This window comes from Pseudophryne corroboree, chromosome 3, assembly GCF_028390025.1.
Source record: "Pseudophryne corroboree isolate aPseCor3 chromosome 3, aPseCor3.hap2, whole genome shotgun sequence".
Taxonomy (NCBI): domain Eukaryota; kingdom Metazoa; phylum Chordata; class Amphibia; order Anura; family Myobatrachidae; genus Pseudophryne; species Pseudophryne corroboree.
The window spans coordinates 785,419,152-785,441,465 of record NC_086446.1 but is presented as its reverse complement, the minus strand read 5'-3'; the positions used below and the strand labels follow the sequence as shown (position 1 = coordinate 785,441,465).

Here is a 22,314-nt window from a genome sequence, read left to right as displayed (position 1 = left end):
ACTCCTAGTGGACAGTTGGGCCTACCAGATGTAGACCTGATGGCGTCTCAACACAATTACAAGGTTCCAGTCTTCGGATCAAGGACCAGGGATCCTCAAGCAGCGTTCGTGGACGCACTGGCAATTCCATGGAACTTTCAGATGCCATACGTGTTCCCTTCGGTGTCACTTCTGCCCAGTGTGATAAAAAAGTTCAAATAAGGAGGATTGCTACTTCTAATTGCTCCAGCGTGGCCCAGAAGGCATTGGTTCTCAGGGTCTGTCGACGGGGTGTCCTCTTCTTCTTCCTCAGCGGCCAGACCTCCTCATACAGGGCCCTTGTGTCTACCCAGACCCGGCCAGACTGGCTTTGGCGGCGTGGCTCTTGAAGCATCACTCCTGAGGGCCAAAGGTTTTTCTGAGGCGGTTATCCAAACTATGTTGAAAGCCCATAAACCGGCCTCTGCCCTTATTTATTACAGGGTTTGGAATTCTTTACCTGGTATGCTAATAAGGATTATAATTTCTCTAGGTTCAGAACTTCCAGAATTCTGGCTTTTCTGCAACGAGGCCTTGACTTAGGTCTTCGTCTGGCCTTCCTCAATGTTCACATATCTGTTGGTTTGGTTTCAGAGAAAAATTGCATCTATACCTGCAAGAGTCTCCATTTGAACCTCTTGAATCGGTGGACCTTAAATGGCTTACGGTCAAGGTTCTGTTCTTGCTAGCTATTGCCTCTGCAAGGAGGGTGTCGGACTTAGGCGCTTTGTCCTGTTGTCCGCCTGTTCTGATATTTCACTGAGACCGGGCAGTTCTACGAACTCAACCAGGTTATTTGCCTAAGGTGGTGTCATCCTTTCACCTTAACCAAGAAATTGTGATTCTGGCCTTTATCTCTTCAGTCTGGTCTTCCAAAGAGTGTTCTTTGGATGTGGTAAGGGCTCTCCGTATGTATGTGGAGAGGACTGCCTCTATCAGGTCAGATACCCTTTTTTTCCTGTTTGGTTTCCACATACATGGCTGGCCTGCAAGTAAGCAAACCTTGGCCAAATGGATTAGAATGGTGATTGCACAAGTTTATGCGCAGGCTGGATTCCCAGCTCCTGCTGCTATTAAAGCCCATTCTACTCATTCTGTTGGACCTTCTTGGGCGGCCCGCTGCGGCACGTCCGCAGTACAATTGTGCAAGCCGGCAACTTGGTCTTCAGTGAACACGTTTCTTAGGTTCTATGCCTTTTGATATTTCTACCTCCCAGGATGCTTCCTTTGGATGCCGGGTTCTCAAACCCGATAAGGCGCGTCCCCTCCATTGAGGAACTGCTTTAAGACATCCCCGATGTTTCCCTGTGGAAACCAATGAACTTTGCTGCAGAAAAGGAGTGTTATGGTAGACTTACCATGGTTAACACTCTTTCTGCGAGGTACATTGGGCTCCACAGGGTGCCCACCTTGACGCATCTAGCTTATTTGAGTTTGTACGGCATTAGCCACTGGTACCTTCTCCTGTCGTGAGAATGTGGTTCTATGTGACTAACGTCTGCCTTCTCTCTTGCCTTCTCCTGTATTGGACTGGTTAACGAAATTGGGCTCTCAGTGCCTGGAGGCGGGGTTATAGAGGAGGCTCCAATGCATCCTGGGACAGCCTAAAGCTTTAGCCTGTTGGTGCCTCTGGATCAAGATCCACTCTACACCCCTATGTTTCCCTGTGGAACCCAAAGTACCTCGCAGAAAGTGTGTTAACCATGGTAACACTCCTTTTCCTGCCAGTATACATACGGACTGTCTGACATACCTTCTTGGATGCTGTCACCGATATAATCCTCCACCATTCTTTCAGTGGTGACAGCATCATATGCAGTGACAGTCGACATTGCAGTAATCGTTGGCAGGTCCTTCAGTCCATACCAGATGTCAACACTTGCTCCTGACTGCCGTGCATCACTGCCAGCGGGTTGGCTAGGAAATTTTATTATTTTCCTTGCAGTCCCAGTTGCGGGAGAAAATGAAGGATGAGCTGTTGATGGGCCACGTTCCGCTTGAGCTGACAATTTTTCACCAGCAAGTCTTTGCACCTCTGCAGACTTGTGTCTGCCGGAAAAAGAGATACAATGTAGGCTTTAAACCTAGGATCGAGCACGGTAGCCAAAATGTAGTGATCTGATTTCAACAGATTGACCACCCTTGAATCCTGGCAAAGCGAATGCAGGGCTCCAGTCCCACATACTTAGCAGAATAGCTCCGTTTAAGCTCCTCCTTCAATTTCTCCAGCTGCTTCTGCAAAAGCTTTATGAGGGGAATGACCTGACTCAAGTTGGCAGTGTCTGAACTGACTTAGCGTGTGGCAAGTTTGAAGGGTTGGAGAACCTTGCACAACACGGAAATCATTCTCCACTGCGCTTGAGTCAGGAGCATTCCCCCTCCTTTGCCTATATCATAGGTGGATATATAGGCTTGAATGGCCTTTTGCTGCTCCTCCATCCTCTGAAGCATATAGAGTGTTGAATGCCACCTCGTTACTACCTCTTGCTTCAGCTGATGGCAGGGCAGGTTCAAGAGTGTTTGCTGGCACTACAATCTTTGGCATGCAGTCGCTGAATGTCGAAAGTGGCCCGCAATTTTTCGGGCCACCGACAGCATATCCTGCATGCCTCGGTCGTTTAAAAAAAAATTAATTGTGTGTGCAAAACCTGGGATGTGCTGGAATTTGCCCAGTTGTAATGCACGCACAATATTGGTAGCGTCGTCCGATATCCCAAATCCCCAGGAGAGTCTAAGTGGGGTAAGCCATTTTGTGATGTCCCTCAGTTTCTTTAAGAGGTTCTTAGTGGTGTGCCTCTTACGGAAAGCGGTGATGCATAGTATAGCCTGCCTAGGAACGAGTTGGTGTTTGCGAGATGCTGCTACTGGTGCCGCTGCTATTGTTGCTGCGGAAGGCAATACATCTACCCGGTGGGCTGTCACAGTCATATAGTCCTTAGTCTGCCCTGCTCCACTTGTCCACATGTCCGTAGTTAAGGGGACAGTGGGTACAAATACATTTTTGAGGACACATTTTTCTTAATGTCCCTGTACAGCCTGGGAATCTCTTGCCTAGCGAAGTGGAATCTAGACAGGATTTGGTACCGGGGACACACTACGTCCGTCAACTCTCTAAATCCCACTGCACTATTGGCAGATGCACGTGTAACACCAGCATAGTTGTTATGGCCTCAGTAATCCGCTTTGCAACAGGGTGACTGCTGTCATATTTCATCTTCTTCGCAAAGGACTGTTGGACAGTCAATTGCTTAGTTAAAGTAGCACAAGTGGTCTTCCGACTTCCCCTCTGAAATGACAATGGACTCCCAGTAGCAGCGGCAGCAGTAGGCGTACTAGTCAAGGATCCTCCGGAGGAATCCCGGTTAGGAGAGGACTCATCAGTCATGCCAGTGGCATGGCCTGCAGGAATACTTCCATTCCTGACCGAGGAGGAAATTGACGATGAGGGACTTGGTGGTGTGGATTGCAGGAGCTTTGGTACAAGAGGAAGAAGGGATTTAGGTGTCGTGGACTGCTTACGCTATTACCTAAAGTTTCTGACCTTGACAATGACATGATGAAAGCGCTGCAGGTGATGTATAAGGGAGGATGTTCCTAGGTGGTTAAAGTCCTTACCCCTACTTATTATGGATTGACAAAGGCAACACATGGCTTGACACCTGTTGTCCAGATTTGTGGAGAAATAATTCCACACCAAAGAGGTGGCTTGTTTGGTATTTTGCCCAGGCATGACAATGGGCATTCTCATCCCATGGCCAACAACTGTCTCCACTGGTGCCTTTTTCAAACAAACCACATCACCATCAGAATTCTCATCGTCAACTTCCTCCTCAGTGCCAGCTTCACCCATATTCTCATCATCCTGGGGCACTTCTACAGTGACATCCTCAATCTCTCAATATCCGCAACTGGACTGGCGGTGCTCCTACCAGCACTTGCAGGGGGCGTGTAAATTGTGGTAGTAGCCTCCTCTTCCCATACAGTCTTGGGAAGGTCAGGCCTAGGCATTGGAACCGCGGACACACTTGGACTCTCCTTGGGGATTTGTGATATCTCGGAGTCTGAAAGCACAGTTGTTTTTTTCCTGTGCTTCAACAAGCTTTATTTACTTTATTTTTTTTGAGAGGGAGGAGGGCTTCCCATCTATGTGAGAAGCTGAACCACCAGTCATGAACATAGGCCAAGGCCTTAGCCTTTCCTTGCCACTTTGTGTAGTGAATGGCATATTGCAAATTTTACGTTTCTCATCAGATATTTTTCATTTTATTTTTTGGTTATTTTTGCTTTTTGAATTTTACGTGCCCTCTGTGACATTGGGCATCGGCCTTGGCAGACGACGTTGATGGAATCGCATCGTCCGTGTCATGACTGGTGGCAGCAGCAGCTTCAACACTAGTACCTGTACTACGAACTGGAATCCGTTCCTGATCTTTCAGCACCCCTGTATTTTAACAACAACACCCCTGTATTTTTACAGCATACAGGACAGGAAAAGTGTACCTTTATTTTAACAACGCACCTGTATTTACAGCATACAGGACAGGACCAGCACCCCTGTATTTTAACAACACCTCTGTATTTTTACAGAACAGGGCCAGCACCCCTGTATTTTAACACCCCTGTAATTTGACAGCATACAAGACAGGGCCAGTGTACCTTTATTTATACAACACACCTATATTTTTTTTACAGCATACAGGACAGTGCCCCTGTACAGCACAGTGACAGGACGGCAACACCCATGTACAGCACCCCTAACAGCACAGGACACCACAGTGACAGGACAGCACCCCTAACAGCACAGGACAGCACAGTGACAGGACAGCACCCCTAACAGCACAGGACACCACAGTGACAGGACAGCACCCCTAACAGCACAGTGACAGGACAGCACCCCTAACAGCACAGGACAGCACCCCTAACAGCACAGTGACAGGACAGCACCCCTAACAGCACAGGACAGCACAGTGACAGGATAGCACCCCTAACAGCACAGTGACAGGACAGCACCCCTAACAGCACAGGACACCACAGTGACAGGACAGCACCCCTAACAGCACAGTGACAGGACAGCACCCCTAACAGCACAGGACACCACAGTGACAGGACAGCACCCCTAACAGCACAGTGACAGGACAGCACAGGACACCACAGTGACAGGACAGCACCCCTAACAGGACAGCACAGTGACAGGACATCACCCCTAACAGCACAGGACACCACAGTGACGGGACAGCACCCCTAACAGCACAGTGACAGGACAGCACAGGACACCACAGTGACGGGACAGCACCCCTAACAGCACAGGACACCACAGTGACGGGACAGCACCCCTAACAGCACAGGACACCACAGTGACAGGACAGCACCCCTAACAGCACAGGACAGCACAGTTACAGGACAGCACCCCTAACAGCACAGGACACCACAGTGACGGGACAGCACCCCTAACAGCACAGGACACCACAGTGACGGGACAGCACCCCTAACAGCACAGGACACCACAGTGACGGGACAGCACCCCTAACAGCACAGGACAGCACAGTTACAGGACAGCACCCCTAACAGCACAGGACACCACAGTGACGGGACAGCACCCCTAACAGCACAGGACACCACAGTGACGGGACAGCACCCCTAACAGCACAGGACACCACAGTGACGGGACAGCACCCCTAACAGCACAGGACACCACAGTGACAGGACAGCACCCCTAACAGCACAGGACAGCACAGTTACAGGACAGCACCCCTAACAGCACAGGACACCACAGTGACGGGACAGCACCCCTAACAGCACAGGACACCACAGTGACGGGACAGCACCCCTAACAGCACAGGACACCACAGTGACGGGACAGCACCCCTAACAGCACAGGACAGCACAGTGACGGGACAGCACCCCTAACAGCACAGGACACCACAGTGACAGGACAGCACCCCTAACAGCACAGGACACCACAGTGACGGGACAGCACCCCTAACAGCACAGGACACCACAGTGACGGGACAGCACCCCTAACAGCACAGGACACCACAGTGACGGGACAGCACCCCTAACAGCACAGGACACCACAGTGACGGGACAGCACCTCTAACAGCACAGGACACCACAGTGACAGGACAGCACCCCTAACAGCACAGGACACCACAGTGACCGGACAGCACCTCTAACAGCACAGGACACCACAGTGACAGGACAGCACCCCTAACAGCACAGGACACCACAGTGACAGGACAGCACCCCTAAAGAGCGCACACTGACTCCACCCGACGCCACCACCCACAGAGAGGCAGAGGTCTGTCTCCCTCACTCTCCAAGTCCGGAGCGAAAATTGCGGCGACGCGCGGCTCCTTATATGGAATCCAAAACCTGCAAGAATCTGACAGCGCGATGATGATGTTTTGCCGCGTTCTGGGATCAGAGTCTGGCGGGAAATCCCAAGCCGGACCCTGTTCCTGGCTCGGATCGTGAAGTTCAGGGTGGAGGGTTCGGATCTCTGAGATCCAAACCTGCTTATCTCTAATTTAAAATGTGTAGGCATAATATGGTAGCCCAACAAGGAATACCATTTTGAAAAGTAGACAACCTTATGTATCAAAGGAGGACAGCTTTTGGTTTATTGAAGCAAGGATGAAGGTGATCTCTGCATTAGAACTTTCCTACCTTGGACTGATTACTGCATTCTGTAGGTTGTTATTGTCTGGTGGTCACCAAAGAATAATTGTTAAGGGGCCCATCATTGGAAAGAGGAGACTCCCACCTTTGAGGTGAGAGATGTAAGTGCTGTACAGGTTGTTTTTGAACAATGATAGTTATGGGCTGATTGGTTGGTACTTTATCACCGTCCAATTTATCACTCTCCAAGGCTTGATAAATCTGTGCTGTAATGCCGTGGTTCTGCTGCCTGTCTATAGAAGTAGGTAAAGCCGTTATGCAGTAACTGTTTCCATGTGGAATGTGTGAGCTGGAAGGATCGGAAACTGACCAGACCACAACATTTATGGGATTGGTTAGATCACTGCTGATCTGTTTGGTTTTTCAGGGAAGCCCTGAATCGGGCGGCCGTTCTGCTCAGCATGACCAGAGTTGGAAGGAGAATTGATAGCGTGTGGGGTTCCGGCGGCGGCCAGCAGCCTGTGAAGAAGCTGGTGAAAGAGGTAAATGTGACTGAGTGGAATACAGATGGGAAATGCATTCTGTTTAGTACAGATTTAAAAACCTAGAAACAGAGAATGTGACGGCAGATAAGAACCACTTGGCCCATCTAGTCTGCCCCTTTAGGTAATCTCAACCCTTTTTGAACCTTATTTGAACCAGTCAGACACTTTCTTACATTCTGTGACCTGCTCTCCATAGAGAGATAAACACGGATTGCTTGCTCTGGTTTTAGTGTAGATTTGCACACTAGAGCGATGTGAGTAAATATCCTTGTTGTGTAGTAGATGCTGTCCTAGGTCCTGTACCTGCAACACTGCACGACCATAACTAACCCCTTAGTGCAGTGTTTCCCACACTCAGTACTCGGGGTTACCAGACCGCCTACTGTAGCTGCTGCACAGGTGTATTTATTCCTGCCACGCTGTACAAGTGGTCTAGAAAACATGCACTGTTAGTAGGGTCCTTTTAATTAAAAAAAGTAAAAATCTGGGACACACAGGGGGGACGTTTAACAATTCCAGGGGCATGGCTAAATCCAGCGCACGGCCACGATCCCTTCCCGAAAAAAGTTTTAAAACGTATTTAAAAACACATCTATACAGTCACACTGCACAGCAACCTGGGAATGTCACTCTGTGCCCTCCGCACTCTAATTTACCCGCACTCCGCTCCCCCTCCTGGGCAGGGTGACTGGCTGCCTATCGCCCGTTAATGCTGTACACAGTGTTGCTAGAGAGCAGGCTGTGGCGGGTCTGGTAGAGCTGGGCACATTTTGTTCCACTCCAGGAGAGGCGTATACACACCGCTAGTGTCTGGCCAGGAGCAGTCAATTGGAAAACTATTTTCGGGGTGCTGGGATGGTGCACAAAACTGAACATTCCAGGGAAATCCGGTACGGCCAGCATCCCTAACTGTTGGCGGTACTGAGAACAGAGTGCGAGAAACACTACCTTAGTGCAGTAGCTCCCCCGGAGGCAACATGCGCATGTTCAGGTGCGCGGTCAATCAGCAGCGAGTATGGGGTTTTCCGGCATCTGTTGGGGGACACTGAAGTCATGTGGTGTAACGGCAGCGATTCTCAGAAAAGTCCTGGCTCCTCCCCCTCTTTATCCCGCTGGTTGGCAGTTAGTGTAGTACATATAGGGGCAGAACGCCTCTCTGTATTGCGCTTCCGACGGCAGCATTCCTTTATTCATTTAGCTATTTTATTATTGATCTCGTTTGCTGCCACTGTCACAGGCGGCTGAGCACACACTGGCCCTGATTCTGTTCTAGAAGGAAACTGGGTGCATGTACTCACACATGGCATGCATGGAAGACAATGTGTATGTTCTAAATTGAGCGCTAACTCACCTGGATGCACTGCTCTGAGAGATGTATGGAATCATTAGTTGGAGGGTATGACACTACAAGGATCAGCATATTAAAGGATTTTTTAGGGGTGCTTCCATGTGAGTTGGCGCTTAATTTAGAAATACATAAATGTATGACTCAGAGGCTATCTATTATAGGCCCTCATTCCGAGTTGATTGCTCGCTAGCTGATTTTAGCAGCATTGCACACGCTAGGCCGCCGCCCTCTGGGAGTGTATCTTCGCTTAGCAGAATTGCGAACGAAAGATTAGCAGAATTGCGAATAGAAATTTCTTAGCAGTTTCTGAGTAGTTCAAGACTTACTCTGCAACTGCGATCAGCTCAGCCCGTTTCGTTCCCCGTTTGACGTCCCAAACACGCCCTGCGTTCGGCCAGCCACTCCCCCGTTTATCCAGGCACTCCTGCGTTTTATCCTGGCACGCCTGCGTTTTTCCGCACACTCCCAGAAAACGGCCAGTTTCCGCCCAGAAACACCCACTTCCTGTCAATCACACTCCGATCACCAGAACGATGAAAATTCTTCTGTCAGACGTGAGTAAATCTACTAAGTTTTGTGCTAAAATACTTGGCGCATGCGCACTGCGTACCATGTGCATTTTCGCCTTAATCGCTCCGTTGCGAAAATCGGCAATGAGCAAACAACTCGGAATGACCCCCATAATGCGGCGTAGGACCACCAGAGCAGAGACACCTTGCCGTGGCTGGTGGCTTACTATATATTTTCAAGTGTATAGAACGGAGATCTCTGTGTTACTATTATCATGTAGGCTGTATGTCTCATTTGCTAGAATTTATAAATCTGAGGACACATTTCCATCAGTTTGGTGAGTGGCCCTTTGGTCGCGGGCCAGATTTTTGAAGTTTGACGTTCTGTGTCCAAAGAGTCTAGTATTGGATACAAGAATGATTCTCTGTCTGAGCAGTGGTGAATGCGCAGCATCCGTGCTGTGCTGGGAGAGGCTGGGGGCTGCCCCAAACCCCCAACATGACCAGAAACGGGCACAATGTCATTCCCCCTTTTTAGAGATCAGATTTTCTCTATCGTCCTAGTGGATGCTGGGGTTCCTGAAAGGACCATGGGGAATAGCGGCTCCGCAGGAGACAGGGCACAAAAAGTAAAGCTTTTCCAGATCAGGTGGTGTGCACTGGCTCCTCCCCCTATGACCCTCCTCCAGACTCCAGTTAGATTTTTGTGCCCGGCCGAGAAGGGTGCAATCTAGGTGGCTCTCCTAAAGAGCTGCTTAGAAAAAGTTTAGCTAGGTTTTTTATTTTACAGTGATTCCTGCTGGCAACAGGATCACTGCAGCGAGGGACTGAGGGGAGAAGGAGTCAACTCACCTGCGTGCAGGATGGATTGGCTTCTTGGCTACTGGACATCAAGCTCCAGAGGGACGATCACAGGTACAGCCTGGATGGTCACCGGAGCCGCGCCGCCGGCCCCCTTGCAGATGCTGAAGTCAGAAGAGGTCCAGAATCGGCGGCTGAAGACTCCTGCAGTCTTCTAAAGGTAGCGCACAGCACTGCAGCTGTGCGCCATTTTCCTCTCAGCACACTTCACACGGCAGTCACTGAGGGTGCAGGGCGCTGGGAGGGGGGCGCCCTGGGAGGCAAATGTAACCTATATAAAGGCTAAAAATACCTCACATATAGCCCCCAGAGGCTATATGGAGATATTTAACCCCTGCCTGATTTCTCTAAATAGCGGGAGACGAGCCCGCCAGAAAAGGGGCGGGGCCTATCTCCTCAGCACACGGCGCCATTTCCTCTCACAGCTCCGCTGGTCAGGACGGCTCCCAAGTCTCTCCCCTGCACTGCACTACAGAAACAGGGTAAAACAGAGAGGGGGGGCAAATTTATGGCGATATTTTGATATAACAAAGCAGCTATAAGGGAGCACTTATTATAAGGCTATCCCTGATATATATATATATATATATAGCGCTTTTGGTGTGTGCTGGCAAACTCTCCCTCTGTCTCCCCAAAGGGCTAGTGGGTCCTGTCTTCGTTAGGAGCATTCCCTGTGTGTCTGCTGTGTGTCGGTACGTGTGTGTCGACATGTATGAGGACGATATTGGCGTGGAGGCGGAGCAATTGCCAAATATGAGGATGTCACCCCCTAGGGAGTCGACACCAGAATGGATGCCTTTATTTATGGAACTACGGGATAGTGTCAACACGCTAAAGCAGTCGTTTGACGACATGAGACGGCCGGACAATCAATTAGTGCCTGTCCAGGCGACTCAAACACCGTCAGGGGCTGTGAAACGCCCTTTGCCTCAGTCGGTCGACACAGACCCAGACACAGGCGATGACTCCAGTGGTGACGGTGACGAATCAACCGTATTTTCCAGTAGGGCCACACGTTATATGATTTTGGCAATGAAGGAGGCGTTACATTTAGCTGATACTACAGGTACCACTAAACAGGGTATTATGTGGGGTGTGAAAAAACTACCTATAGTTTTTCCTGAATCAGAAGAACTAAATGACGTGTGTAATGAAGCGTGGGTTGCCCCTGATAAAAAGCTGATAATTTCAAAGAAATTACTGGCATTATACCCTTTCCCGCCAGAGGTTAGGGAGCGCTGGGAAACACCTCCTAGGGTGGACAAGGCGCTAACACGCTTATCTAAACAAGTGGCGTTACCCTCTCCTGAGACGGCCGCACTTAAAGATCCATCAGATAGGAGGATGGAAAATATCCAAAAAAGTATATACACACATGCAGGTGTTATACTACGACCAGCTATAGCGACTGCCTGGATGTGCAGTGCTGGGGTAGTTTGGTCAGAGTCCCTGATTGAAAATATTGATACCCTGGACAGGGACAATATTTTACTGTCGTTAGAACAAATAAAGGATGCATTTCTTTATATGCGTGATGCACAGAGGGATATCTGCACACTGGCATCACGGGTAAGTGCTATGTCCATTTCGGCCAGAAGAGCTTTATGGACGCGACAGTGGACAGGCGATGCGGATTCAAAACGGCATATGGAAGTTTTGCCGTATAAAGGGGAGGAGTTATTTGGAGTCGGTCTATCAGATTTGGTGGCCACGGCTACAGCCGGGAAATCCACCTTTCTACCTCAAGTCACTCCCCAACAGAAAAAGGCACCGACCTTTCAACCGCAGCCCTTTCGTTCCTTTAAAAATAAGAGAGCAAAGGGCTATTCATATCTGCCACGAGGCAGAGGTCGAGGGAAGAGACAGCAACAGGCAGCTCCTTCCCAGGATCAGAAGCCCTCCCCGGCTTCTACAAAAGCCTCAGCATGACGCTGGGGCTTCTCAAGCGGACTCTGGGACGGTGGGGGGTCGTCTCAAAAATTACAGCGCGCAGTGGGCTCACTCGCAAGTAGATCCCTGGATCCTGCAGATAATATCTCAGGGGTACAGGTTGGAATTAGAGACAGATCCACCTCGCCGTTTCCTGAAGTCTGCTTTACCAACGTCCCCCTCCGAAAGAGAGACGGTTTTGGAAGCCATTCACAAGCTGTACTCTCAGCAGGTGATAGTCAAGGTACCTCTTCTGCAACAAGGGAAGGGGTATTATTCCACTCTTTTTGTGGTACCGAAGCCGGATGGCTCGGTAAGGCCTATTCTAAATCTGAAGTCCTTGAACCTGTACATAAAGAAGTTCAAGTTCAAGATGGAGTCACTCAGAGCAGTGATAGCGAACCTGGAAGAGGGGGACTTTATGGTATCCTTGGACATCAAGGATGCGTATCTCCACGTTCCAATTTACCCCTCACACCAGGGGTACCTCAGGTTCGTTGTACAAAACTGTCACTATCAGTTTCAGACGCTGCCGTTCGGATTGTCCACGGCACCTCGGGTCTTTACAAAGGTAATGGCCGAGATGATGATTCTTCTTCGAAGAAAAGGCGTATTAATTATCCCATACTTGGACGATCTCCTAATAAGGGCAAGGTCCAGAGAACAGCTAGAGATGGGATTAGCACTGTCTCAAGAAGTGCTAAAACAGCACGGGTGGATTCTGAATATTCCAAAATCCCAGTTAATGCCGACAACTCGTCTGCTGTTCCTAGGGATGATTCTGGACACGGTTCAGAAAAAGGTTTTTCTCCCGGAGGAAAAAGCCAAGGAGTTATCCGAGCTTGTCAGGAACCTCCTAAAACCAGGAAAGGTGTCTGTACATCAATGCACAAGAGTCCTGGGAAAAATGGTGGCTTCTTACGAAGCAATTCCATTCGGCAGATTCCACGCAAGAATTTTCCAAAGGGATCTGTTGGACAAATGGTCAGGGTCGCATCTTCAGATGCACCTACGGATAACCCTGTCTCCAAGGACAAGGGTGTCTCTTCTGTGGTGGTTGCAGAGTCCTCATCTATTGGAGGGCCGCAGATTCGGCATACAGGATTGGATCCTGGTGACCACGGACGCCAGCCTGAGAGGCTGGGGAGCAGTCACACAAGGAAGAAACTTCCAGGGAGTATGGACGAGCCTGGAAACGTCTCTTCACATAAACATTCTGGAACTAAGAGCAATATACAATGCTCTAAGCCAGGCAGAACCTCTGCTTCAAGGAAAACCGGTGTTGATCCAGTCGGACAACATCACGGCAGTCGCCCATGTGAACAGACAGGGCGGCACAAGAAGCAGGAGTGCAATGGCAGAAGCTGCAAGGATTCTTCGCTGGGCAGAGAATCATGTGATAGCACTGTCAGCAGTGTTCATCCCGGGAGTGGACAACTGGGAAGCAGACTTCCTCAGCAGACACGATCTTCACCCGGGAGAGTGGGGACTTCATCCAGAAGTCTTCCACATGCTGGTAACCCGTTGGGAAAGACCAATGGTGGACATGATGGCGTCTCGCCTCAACAAAAAACTGGACAGGTATTGCGCCAGGTCAAGAGATCCGCAGGCAATAGCTGTGGACGCGCTGGTAACGCCTTGGGTGTACCAGTCGGTGTATGTGTTTCCTCCTCTGCCTCTCATACCAAAAGTATTGAGAATTATACGGCAAAGAGGCGTGAGAACGATACTAGTGGTTCCGGATTGGCCAAGAAGGACTTGGTACCCGGAACTTCAAGAGATGATCACGGAAGATCCGTGGCCTCTACCTCTAAGGAGGGACTTGCTTCAGCAGGGTCCCTGTCTGTTTCAAGACTTACCGCGGCTGCGTTTGACGGCATGGCGGTTGAACGCCGGATCCTAAAGGAAAAAGGCATGCCGGAAGAAGTCATTCCTACTTTGATTAAAGCAAGGAAGGAAGTAACCGTGCATCATTATCACCGAATTTGGCGAAAATATGTTGCGTGGTGCGAAGATCGGAGTGCTCCGACGGAGGAATTTCAACTGGGTCGATTCCTACATTTCCTGCAATCAGGATTGTCTATGGGTCTCAAATTGGGATCTATTAAGGTTCAAATTTCGGCCCTGTCGATTTTCTTTCAAAAAGAATTGGCTTCAGTCCCTGAAGTCCAGACCTTTGTTAAGGGAGTGCTGCATATACAGCCTCCTGTGGTGCCTCCAGTGGCACCGTGGGATCTCAATGTGGTTTTGGACTTCCTAAAATCTCATTGGTTTGAACCACTAAAAAAGGTGGATTTGAAATATCTCACATGGAAAGTGACCATGCTTCTAGCCCTGGCTTCGGCCAGGAGAGTGTCAGAACTGGCAGCTTTATCTTACAAAAGCCCATATCTGATTTTCCATTCGGACAGGGCAGAACTGCGGACTCGTCCGCATTTTCTCCCTAAGGTGGTGTCAGCATTTCATCTGAACCAGCCTATTGTAGTGCCTGCGGCTACAAGTGACTTGGAGGACTCCAAGTTACTGGACGTTGTCAGAGCATTAAAAATATATATTGCAAGGACAGCTGGAGTCAGAAAATCTGACTCGTTGTTTATATTGTATGCACCCAACAAGATGGGTGCTCCTGCGTCTAAGCAGACGATTGCTCGTTGGATCTGTAGCACAATCCAACTTGCACATTCTGTGGCAGGCCTGCCACAGCCTAAATCTGTAAAGGCCCACTCCACAAGGAAGGTGGGCTCATCTTGGGCGGCTGCCCAAGGGGTCTCGGCATTACAACTCTGCCGAGCAGCTACGTGGTCAGGGGAGAACACGTTTGTAAAATTTTACAAATTTGATACTCTGGCTAAGGAGGACCTGGAGTTCTCTCATTCGGTGCTGCAGAGTCATCCGCACTCTCCCGCCCGTTTGGGAGCTTTGGTATAATCCCCATGGTCCTTTCAGGAACCCCAGCATCCACTAGGACGATAGAGAAAATAAGATTTTACTTACCGATAAATCTATTTCTCGGAGTCCGTAGTGGATGCTGGGCGCCCATCCCAAGTGCGGATTATCTGCAATAATTGTACATAGTTATTGTTAACTAATTCGGGTTATTGTTGAAGGAAGCCATCTTTCAGAGGCTCCGCTGTTATCATACTGTTAACTGGGTTTAGATCACAAGTTGTACGGTGTGATTGGTGTGGCTGGTATGAGTCTTACCCGGGATTCAAAATCCTCCCTTATTGTGTACGCTCGTCCGGGCACAGTACCTAACTGGAGTCTGGAGGAGGGTCATAGGGGGAGGAGCCAGTGCACACCACCTGATCTGGAAAAGCTTTACTTTTTGTGCCCTGTCTCCTGCGGAGCCGCTATTCCCCATGGTCCTTTCAGGAACCCCAGCATCCACTACGGACTCCGAGAAATAGATTTATCGGTAAGTAAAATCTTATTTTTAAATGTTGGGAGGTATGCCCAATCTCCTATAGCCTCCTCTGTACCCAGGGGCGGCATTGTCCACCAAAGGGCTTTGAGGAAAGGCTTTAACAGTACAAAAATCCTGTTTTTCTTTTTGTGTTCTACCAGCACGTTATTGATTAGAGGTAATAGTAAAGCGGGGTACACATGACCAGACTGTTGACACAGTCCTACTGGAGTCCTAGGTCGTGGATACAATGGCCAATCTATGCGTACACACCTGTACAATTTTGGGCCAGATCTGCAATCTACATCTGCTGAAAGGAACTTGTCTCCGTAATCCGTACACACTCTTCCAATCTATAGCTGACCTGCTGCCTCTCACAGGGATATATACACACTTCTATACTGGTAGGGTGATTGGCGATCGGGTCTCCTGATCTTTCAGCAGGTTTAAAGGTGGGTACACACTGATAGATATATCTGCCGATCATTTGATCGGCAGATATATCTATGGATGGATCGGGCAGTGTGCTGTGCATACACACTGCCCGATCCGTCGGGGACTGACATCATGAACTTGGCGGGCGTGTACACACGCCCGCCCAGTTCAGCTGTCAATCACCTCCGGCCGCCGCAGCATGTGTACAGGCGGCCGGCTGGTCGCCCGTACACACACAGCGATGCGCCACTATATAGGTAGATATATTGGCCGTCGGCTGTCCTGCGGGGCCGACGCGATATGTCTGTGTACGACGGAGTTTACAGAAATATCGCCCGTACACACTGGCCAACGGACCCGCAATATATCGGCCAGTGTGTACCCACCATTAGTCTTTTGACATGACCAGGTCAGAGGCTGGATTGGGCGAGTATTGGACAAGTGTGTACCCAGCTTATAGTTCCTGCATTCTGGCTGCTCATACTTTGTCATTTCCTGTATGCGGGTGGGTCAGGTCTGATCTCCATACATTGATCTACATAACCTGCGATAGTTACCATTAATAATAAAGGGAGCAGACCTGAAATGTTCTCGGCAGCACCGGTACAATAATGTGATATACTTCTGTGTAACAAATCTCTATACATAAAGGTGCTTGTTGCTGTATCTCCCTCCTGCCAGATCGATATGCTGCTGAAGGAGTACGTGCTCTCTGGGGATGTGTCCGAAGCGGAGCGCTGTCTTCAGGAGCTGGAAGTTCCTCATTTCCACCATGAACTTGTATATGAAGTAAGCCTGGATTTACGGCCTTTGTGGTTTCACCGGTCACTCAGCCACAAAACGCCTTATTTACTGTACTGATCTGACTGTTTGCAGGCCGTACTGATGGCGCTGGAAGCGACCAGGGAAAACACATATAAGATGATGCTGAACTTGTTGGAATCGCTCTGGAAGTCAGCAGTTATCACTTTAGATCAAATGAAAAGGGTAAGTGCGCCCTCTTCTGGCAGGAAGTGGAATATGCACTGTGATTGTTCTGTGTGACTGTCAGAGTGACTGTTTTGTTCTTTGTGGGTTTCTCCAGGGCTATGACAGAATTTACCAAGAGATTCCAGACATTAATTTGGATGTCCCCCATGCATACTCTGTTCTGGAGCGGTTTGTGGAAGACTGTTTCAAACTTGGGGTCATTTCCAAACAAATTCGGGACCAATGTCCTTCAAGGTGATTATCTCTACATTTTGTGCCATTTTCATATATTACTGTAATTATACTGTAAAGACTTAGACATGTGTTCTGGATTCTGAATTAGAATTTCTGAATGACCTGTTCTAAGAAACCTGAATGTGGTCTGTTCTCTTTATAAACATTGGTGACTGAAGCTGTTTACCTGACGGTATAGTCTACTACAAAACACATCACATACAGGTGCAGATCGTTTCTTGGGCCAGGTCCAGTTTTTTGAGGTTACAGGTAGAGAGACCTCTTATAAAAGACGGGGGGGAAATGGCCTCAAGACAGTGCATAATTTGTATTGCTTCCTGCTTTGTGGATGCTGTGAGTTGCGAGGTATGTGGTTCTACGCCACTGAATGACTTTTCATACTTGATTTGCGCAGTTTCTGAAATGAAATCCAATTCATACCTCTTACATGCTTTAAGAATCATTGCAAGCGCTGTGTCTCAGAAGCTGTTTCATGGGCAAATGTAATTAGCAACTATCGCGTAGAACGGATCATTTCTGCAAGATACCATGGGGGTCATTCCGAGTTGATCATAGCTGTGCTAAATTTAGCACAGCTACGATCATCTTCCCTGACATGCGGGGGGACGCCCAGCACAGGGCTAGTCCGCTCCGCATGTCAGTCCGCGCCCCCCCCCACACACACAAAAGCATCGCACAGCGGCAATGCTTTTGTATTTGTGGAGTAACTCCCAGCCAGCGCAGCTCCTGCAGCTGGCCGGGAGTTGATCATCGCTGCCATTGGCCGCGGCGGCTGCGTGAGACGTCACGCAGCCGCCACGGCCCCCCCCCCCCCCCCAACGGTGGCCGGGCCGCGCCCCCTAAACGGCAGCTTAACGCCGCCGTCCAGCCCCCTCCCGCCCTGCGACCGCCTCTGCCTGTCAATCAGGCAGAGGCGATCGCTACTGAACTTCGGCCGTCCGGCATGTGCAATTCCGACCCGATCGCTGCGATAAACTGCAGCGAGCAATCGGGTCGGAAATGACCCCCCATGTTGTATCTGTGAAAATTCAAAGGGGAGATGCTTTGTTGGGCATCCTGGTCACACAGAAAGAGAAAAATCCGTACAGTAAATGGGAAGAGAACTCTGCAAGGAACACCCGCTGCAGCTGAGAGCTGTCCGAGTCCCTCTGTGCTTATGTCACTAGAGCCTCCCTGATGTCCTATCACTGGATGGGGTATAATGCGCTGCCTCACCACGCGCAGGGTACTGCAGAGCTTCCACCAGATTACAGTGCGACCAGAGTGGCATTATACAGACAGCGCTTGTAATGGACTGAGAGGTCAGTAAGCAGAGCAGTATAAGAAGGATGAGGTGTCCTGTGTATATTGTTTTTAACACAGACCACTTCCATAACAAAGTATTTCTGTGTTTGCTAACATAGTGTACCCAGTAGCCCTGCATGAAGCTGAATGAGTGGGGTTTTATAGGAATAATGTGCCCCTTGCAGTAAAATATAATGCCGTTATGTTCTACAGCTCCACGCTGTCTCTACGTTGTTCCTTTTATTTTTATGTATTTATTGAAAGAATGCTTTGAGCGGCTCTTATAAAGTAATATTGAGAGATGATGAAAAGAAAAGAAGTGGGGTCTGCCAGGGAGGTTTCCTGGTCCCTAAGACAAACACTGCACGGACTGGGGACTCCTAGCTACATGAGTGGCAGCTGTGACCCATCCTCCTGCATGTGCTGTGCTGTAGCCACTGCTCCCCCCCCCCCAAGACCCCCACCCCCCCTTCCCCAAATCTCCTCCTCTCAGCTCCCTCATCTCAATTTGACTTTAAAAAGAAGTCGGATTGAGATGGTCGGAAAGGGGGCCCCGTTTCCGACAATAGCACGCGGATCGGCAGCTATTTCTCCGATCCACGTGCTTTCCGACAAGTCGAATTGACACTTTATTGGGCCGTGTTTCCATGATGCCGTGGGTGCCAGATTTACTACCTTAGGGTAATGCCAGTTTCCATAGGGCTAATGATAGTATCCGTGCGACTTCAAGCGGCACGCCGATCCGCCCACAGTGTTTCTATCCACAGCCGCAATCATCAGTATTTACCCCCATAAGTGCAGGTGACCGCTGTATTTAGCATTCTGTCGGGATTCCGATACCATCCCCCCTCTTCCCCCCTGAAATTGTGGCAGACAACTTTGGTTTACGGGGGAGAAAGAAATCATTGTTTTAAACACTTTGTGCTGGGCCGCCTATTTGTTTCAGTGTGATAGAATCCCTAATGTTTGCCCAGGTCCGTTCCCGTGTGATGGGAAAGGCTGGGAAATGAGTTTATTGCTGCCGAGCAGTAAATTATTGTCTGTCAGATGAAAAGAAATTCTGCACCACTTTATCCGTCCGCTTCAGCATCACTGGGCGCAGTGTCTTTAAATGTTTAAAAGCTTAAAGCTTTTAACTATGTTATCAACCACTTATCCATACAAGCAGGGGCATGTGTTTGCTGCAGTTCTGTGTAATATATATATATGAAAGCACCACAGATTTACTGCATAACTTCAGCTTGATTCAGACCTAATCGCAGCAGCAAATTTGTTCTCTTAATGGGCAAAACCATGTGCAGAGAGAGTTAGATTTGGGAGGGTTATACTGTTTCTGTGCAGGGTAAATACTGGCTGCTTTATTTTTACACTGCAATTTAGATTTCAGTTTGAACACGCCGCACCCAAATCTAACTCTCTGCACATGTTACATCTGCCCCACCTGCAGTGCACATGGTTTTACCCATTGGAGTACACATTTGCTGCTGCGGTCAGGTTTGAATCAGGCCCTAGAACAGTAGAACCACAATAACTACTGGAAGTCTTTACCAGGTTTCCACAATGTCGGGGAGTGATCTGCCTATTCTTTATTGCAGATATGCTTGAGGTTGTCCGGGTTGGTTGGATGATGCTTGTAGGCTGGAATTTCAGATAATGCTGCAGATTCTCAGTTGGTCTAAGATCTGGGCAATTGTACAACATGCACTTTTATATTATAAAACCATGCCAGCATTGATGTGACCTTGTACAGCGGAAAGGTGAACTTACTCCCAAGCACTAGTGTCTGGCAGAATGAATCCGGGTGTCTTGCAGCATCATCTCCCTGTGTTGTGCACCATCCACTGGTCCTTCAGTTTTAACAAGATGCCCATTCCCCAATGAGGATGGTGTTTGCGGAGGAACGGGCGTTGTTAGCTCTGCACCACACAGTTTCTTGGGGACAAAAGGCTCAATTTTCTGTAAGATCTGGCCATGAAACTTTTTTCAACTAATGGGCTGCCAACAGAGCAATTCAATTGTTGCTCTGATCGGGCACGAATGCTTCGGACGCCCACATTTGTGCTTGCATCCTTTTGAGGCGGCGAGAAGAAATTGGTGAAAAGTCTGTGCTTTCAGCGCTCCAATCACGACTTTAGATGGGTCTAGCCGCCTAACACGGCTAAACCTGGTGCAGCATGCACTATACTAATGGGTGCTCAAAAACAATTGCACTGTCGGGCACCCATTATTTAAAGCCGCTATAAAAACAATTGAATTCCCACCTAAGACTGCTTGCCCGCTTTACAAACACTGGGGCAGATGTATTATCCTGGAGAAGGCATAAGGAAGTGATAAACCAGTGATATGTGCAAGGTGATAAATGAACCAGCCAATCAGCTCCAATATGTAAATTAACAGTTAGGATCTGATTGGCTGCTGCCTTTATCACCTTACACATATCACTGGTTTATCACTTCCTTATGCCTTCTCCAGGTTAATACATCTGCCCCACTGTCTGGAACAATCTGTGGAAGTGTCACTTGTAATGCAGACAAATCTGTTATTATCACTCCCCCATTTATGACTGGGTACCACATATTTCACTTTTAATCCTCAGAGTGTAGCCCATTTGTTTTAGGGTACAATGACCTTTCATCTGAATGCATGAATTAGCTGTAAGTACTTTCCATCTACCTGCAGTGTTACTGACAGATGTAATAGTCTTGTATTTCTTAAATATTAGGTTGCCTATTGAAGAAAGCAAGCCTACTTTTCCTTAATTGTGTAGTACAGAAGTGAGGTAAGGGAATAGTCACATGATCTGTTAGATGTACGGTACATAAAGAAGTCAGACATGTTATACAATAGTCTCATTTCAGCATAATGTGAGACCACCGGTCACAACACAGACGCCGGGATCCCAAACCCTAAATATCCTGCCGGTCGGCATGTCGACCAACAGGGACTGTTACCACTCATAGGATGTGAACAGAACCTGTGGCAAGGCACCAAGCCCGCAAGGGGCTTCGATGTGCTCGCCTCCCCCCCCTTTGCCGGCCATCTAACAGCCGAGATCCCAGCATCTATATTGTGTCGGTCACACATACCCAACCAGTTTTATATGTATGTAAGGAGAGTTGGTCTAGCTCTTTCCATACAGATGAAATGTTTTAAGAATTGTTTGTATTTTTCAGTGAAAATTAATTTTGCTGTTCTTTTTCCTCCCCCCCCCTCCCCAATCACAGAGGAAGAAAACGGTTTGTAAGCGAAGGGGACGGTGGCCGGCTGAAATTCGAAAGCCACTAAACACAACCAAGGAAAAGGATTGACTTGCTGAGCACCATTAATGTTTTATAAATATCGATATGAATTCTTGTGTACAGAACCTTTCTATAATAGTTTTCTAAATAAACCGTTTCCGAAGCAATTGATTGGGTTAGGTAGAGGTGAAGTGCCGTTTCCTTGAAATCATTCTCTGCTCTGTGTTCACATGTAAACAGTCGCTCCCTGTGTGAGGTCTGTATTGTGGTAACTCACTATCAGAGCTGTTATTAATTGCAGGGAGTGTTGCTGTGACCCCTTGTTGGCTGCTGATGTTCACACACATTTACTTTGGGAGTGGAAAGCGAGAAGTGACTTGTTCTGGATAATTTATCCATTTGTGCCGGTTGTAGAAACTTTTTTTTTTTTTTTTTTTGAAGCCAAAATGTTAAGTAACGGGTAACATGGAAAAAAACGTTTTTCTTCCAACTTTTCAGAGGAGAAAAGGACCTAAAAGTATGGTTTATATGGTGGCTGGAACATCCTATTTTTCTACACAACAATTAACTAGAAATTTAAGATAAGTTCTAAAACTAAATAAATACGTTTAGTGAAGCAAAGATGGTGTGCTGGGATTTGTTGTCATTTACCCTATTGAGACCATTATCATCATCGTTTATTTAAAAGACACCACAAAGCTGCACAGCTGGGGCAGTTGGTGTAACACATAATACACCGAAATTGAACAAGAGTGGGAAGACCTTAAACCAAGGGTCAGCTGGTGGTAGAATACGTTCTAAAACAGATGGAGGTATTGGGGGTAATTCCAAGTTGATCGCAGCAGGAAATTTTTTAGCAGTTTGGCAAAACCATGTGCACTGCAGGGGGGGCAGATAT

General features: G+C 48.4%; 1 protein-coding gene across 2 annotated transcripts in view; it reads left to right on the top strand.

The window, feature by feature from the left end:
- PDCD4 (programmed cell death 4) overlaps positions 1-22,037 on the top strand; it is a 129,587-nt gene extending 107,550 nt beyond the window's left edge. Inside the window, exons 8-13 of one of the 2 annotated variants that reach the window (XM_063962632.1) lie at positions 7,064-7,178; positions 16,351-16,458; positions 16,546-16,656; positions 16,754-16,893; positions 20,900-20,956; positions 21,402-22,037. In XM_063962632.1, coding sequence (XP_063818702.1) covers positions 7,064-7,178; positions 16,351-16,458; positions 16,546-16,656; positions 16,754-16,893; positions 20,900-20,936 — 511 coding nt within the window. In that variant the 3' untranslated portion in view covers positions 20,937-20,956; positions 21,402-22,037. The remainder of the gene's footprint in view (positions 1-7,063; positions 7,179-16,350; positions 16,459-16,545; positions 16,657-16,753; positions 16,894-20,899; positions 20,957-21,401) is intronic. The other variant, XM_063962631.1, reaches the window with a different exon arrangement.
- The last annotated feature ends 277 nt before the right edge of the window (positions 22,038-22,314 follow it).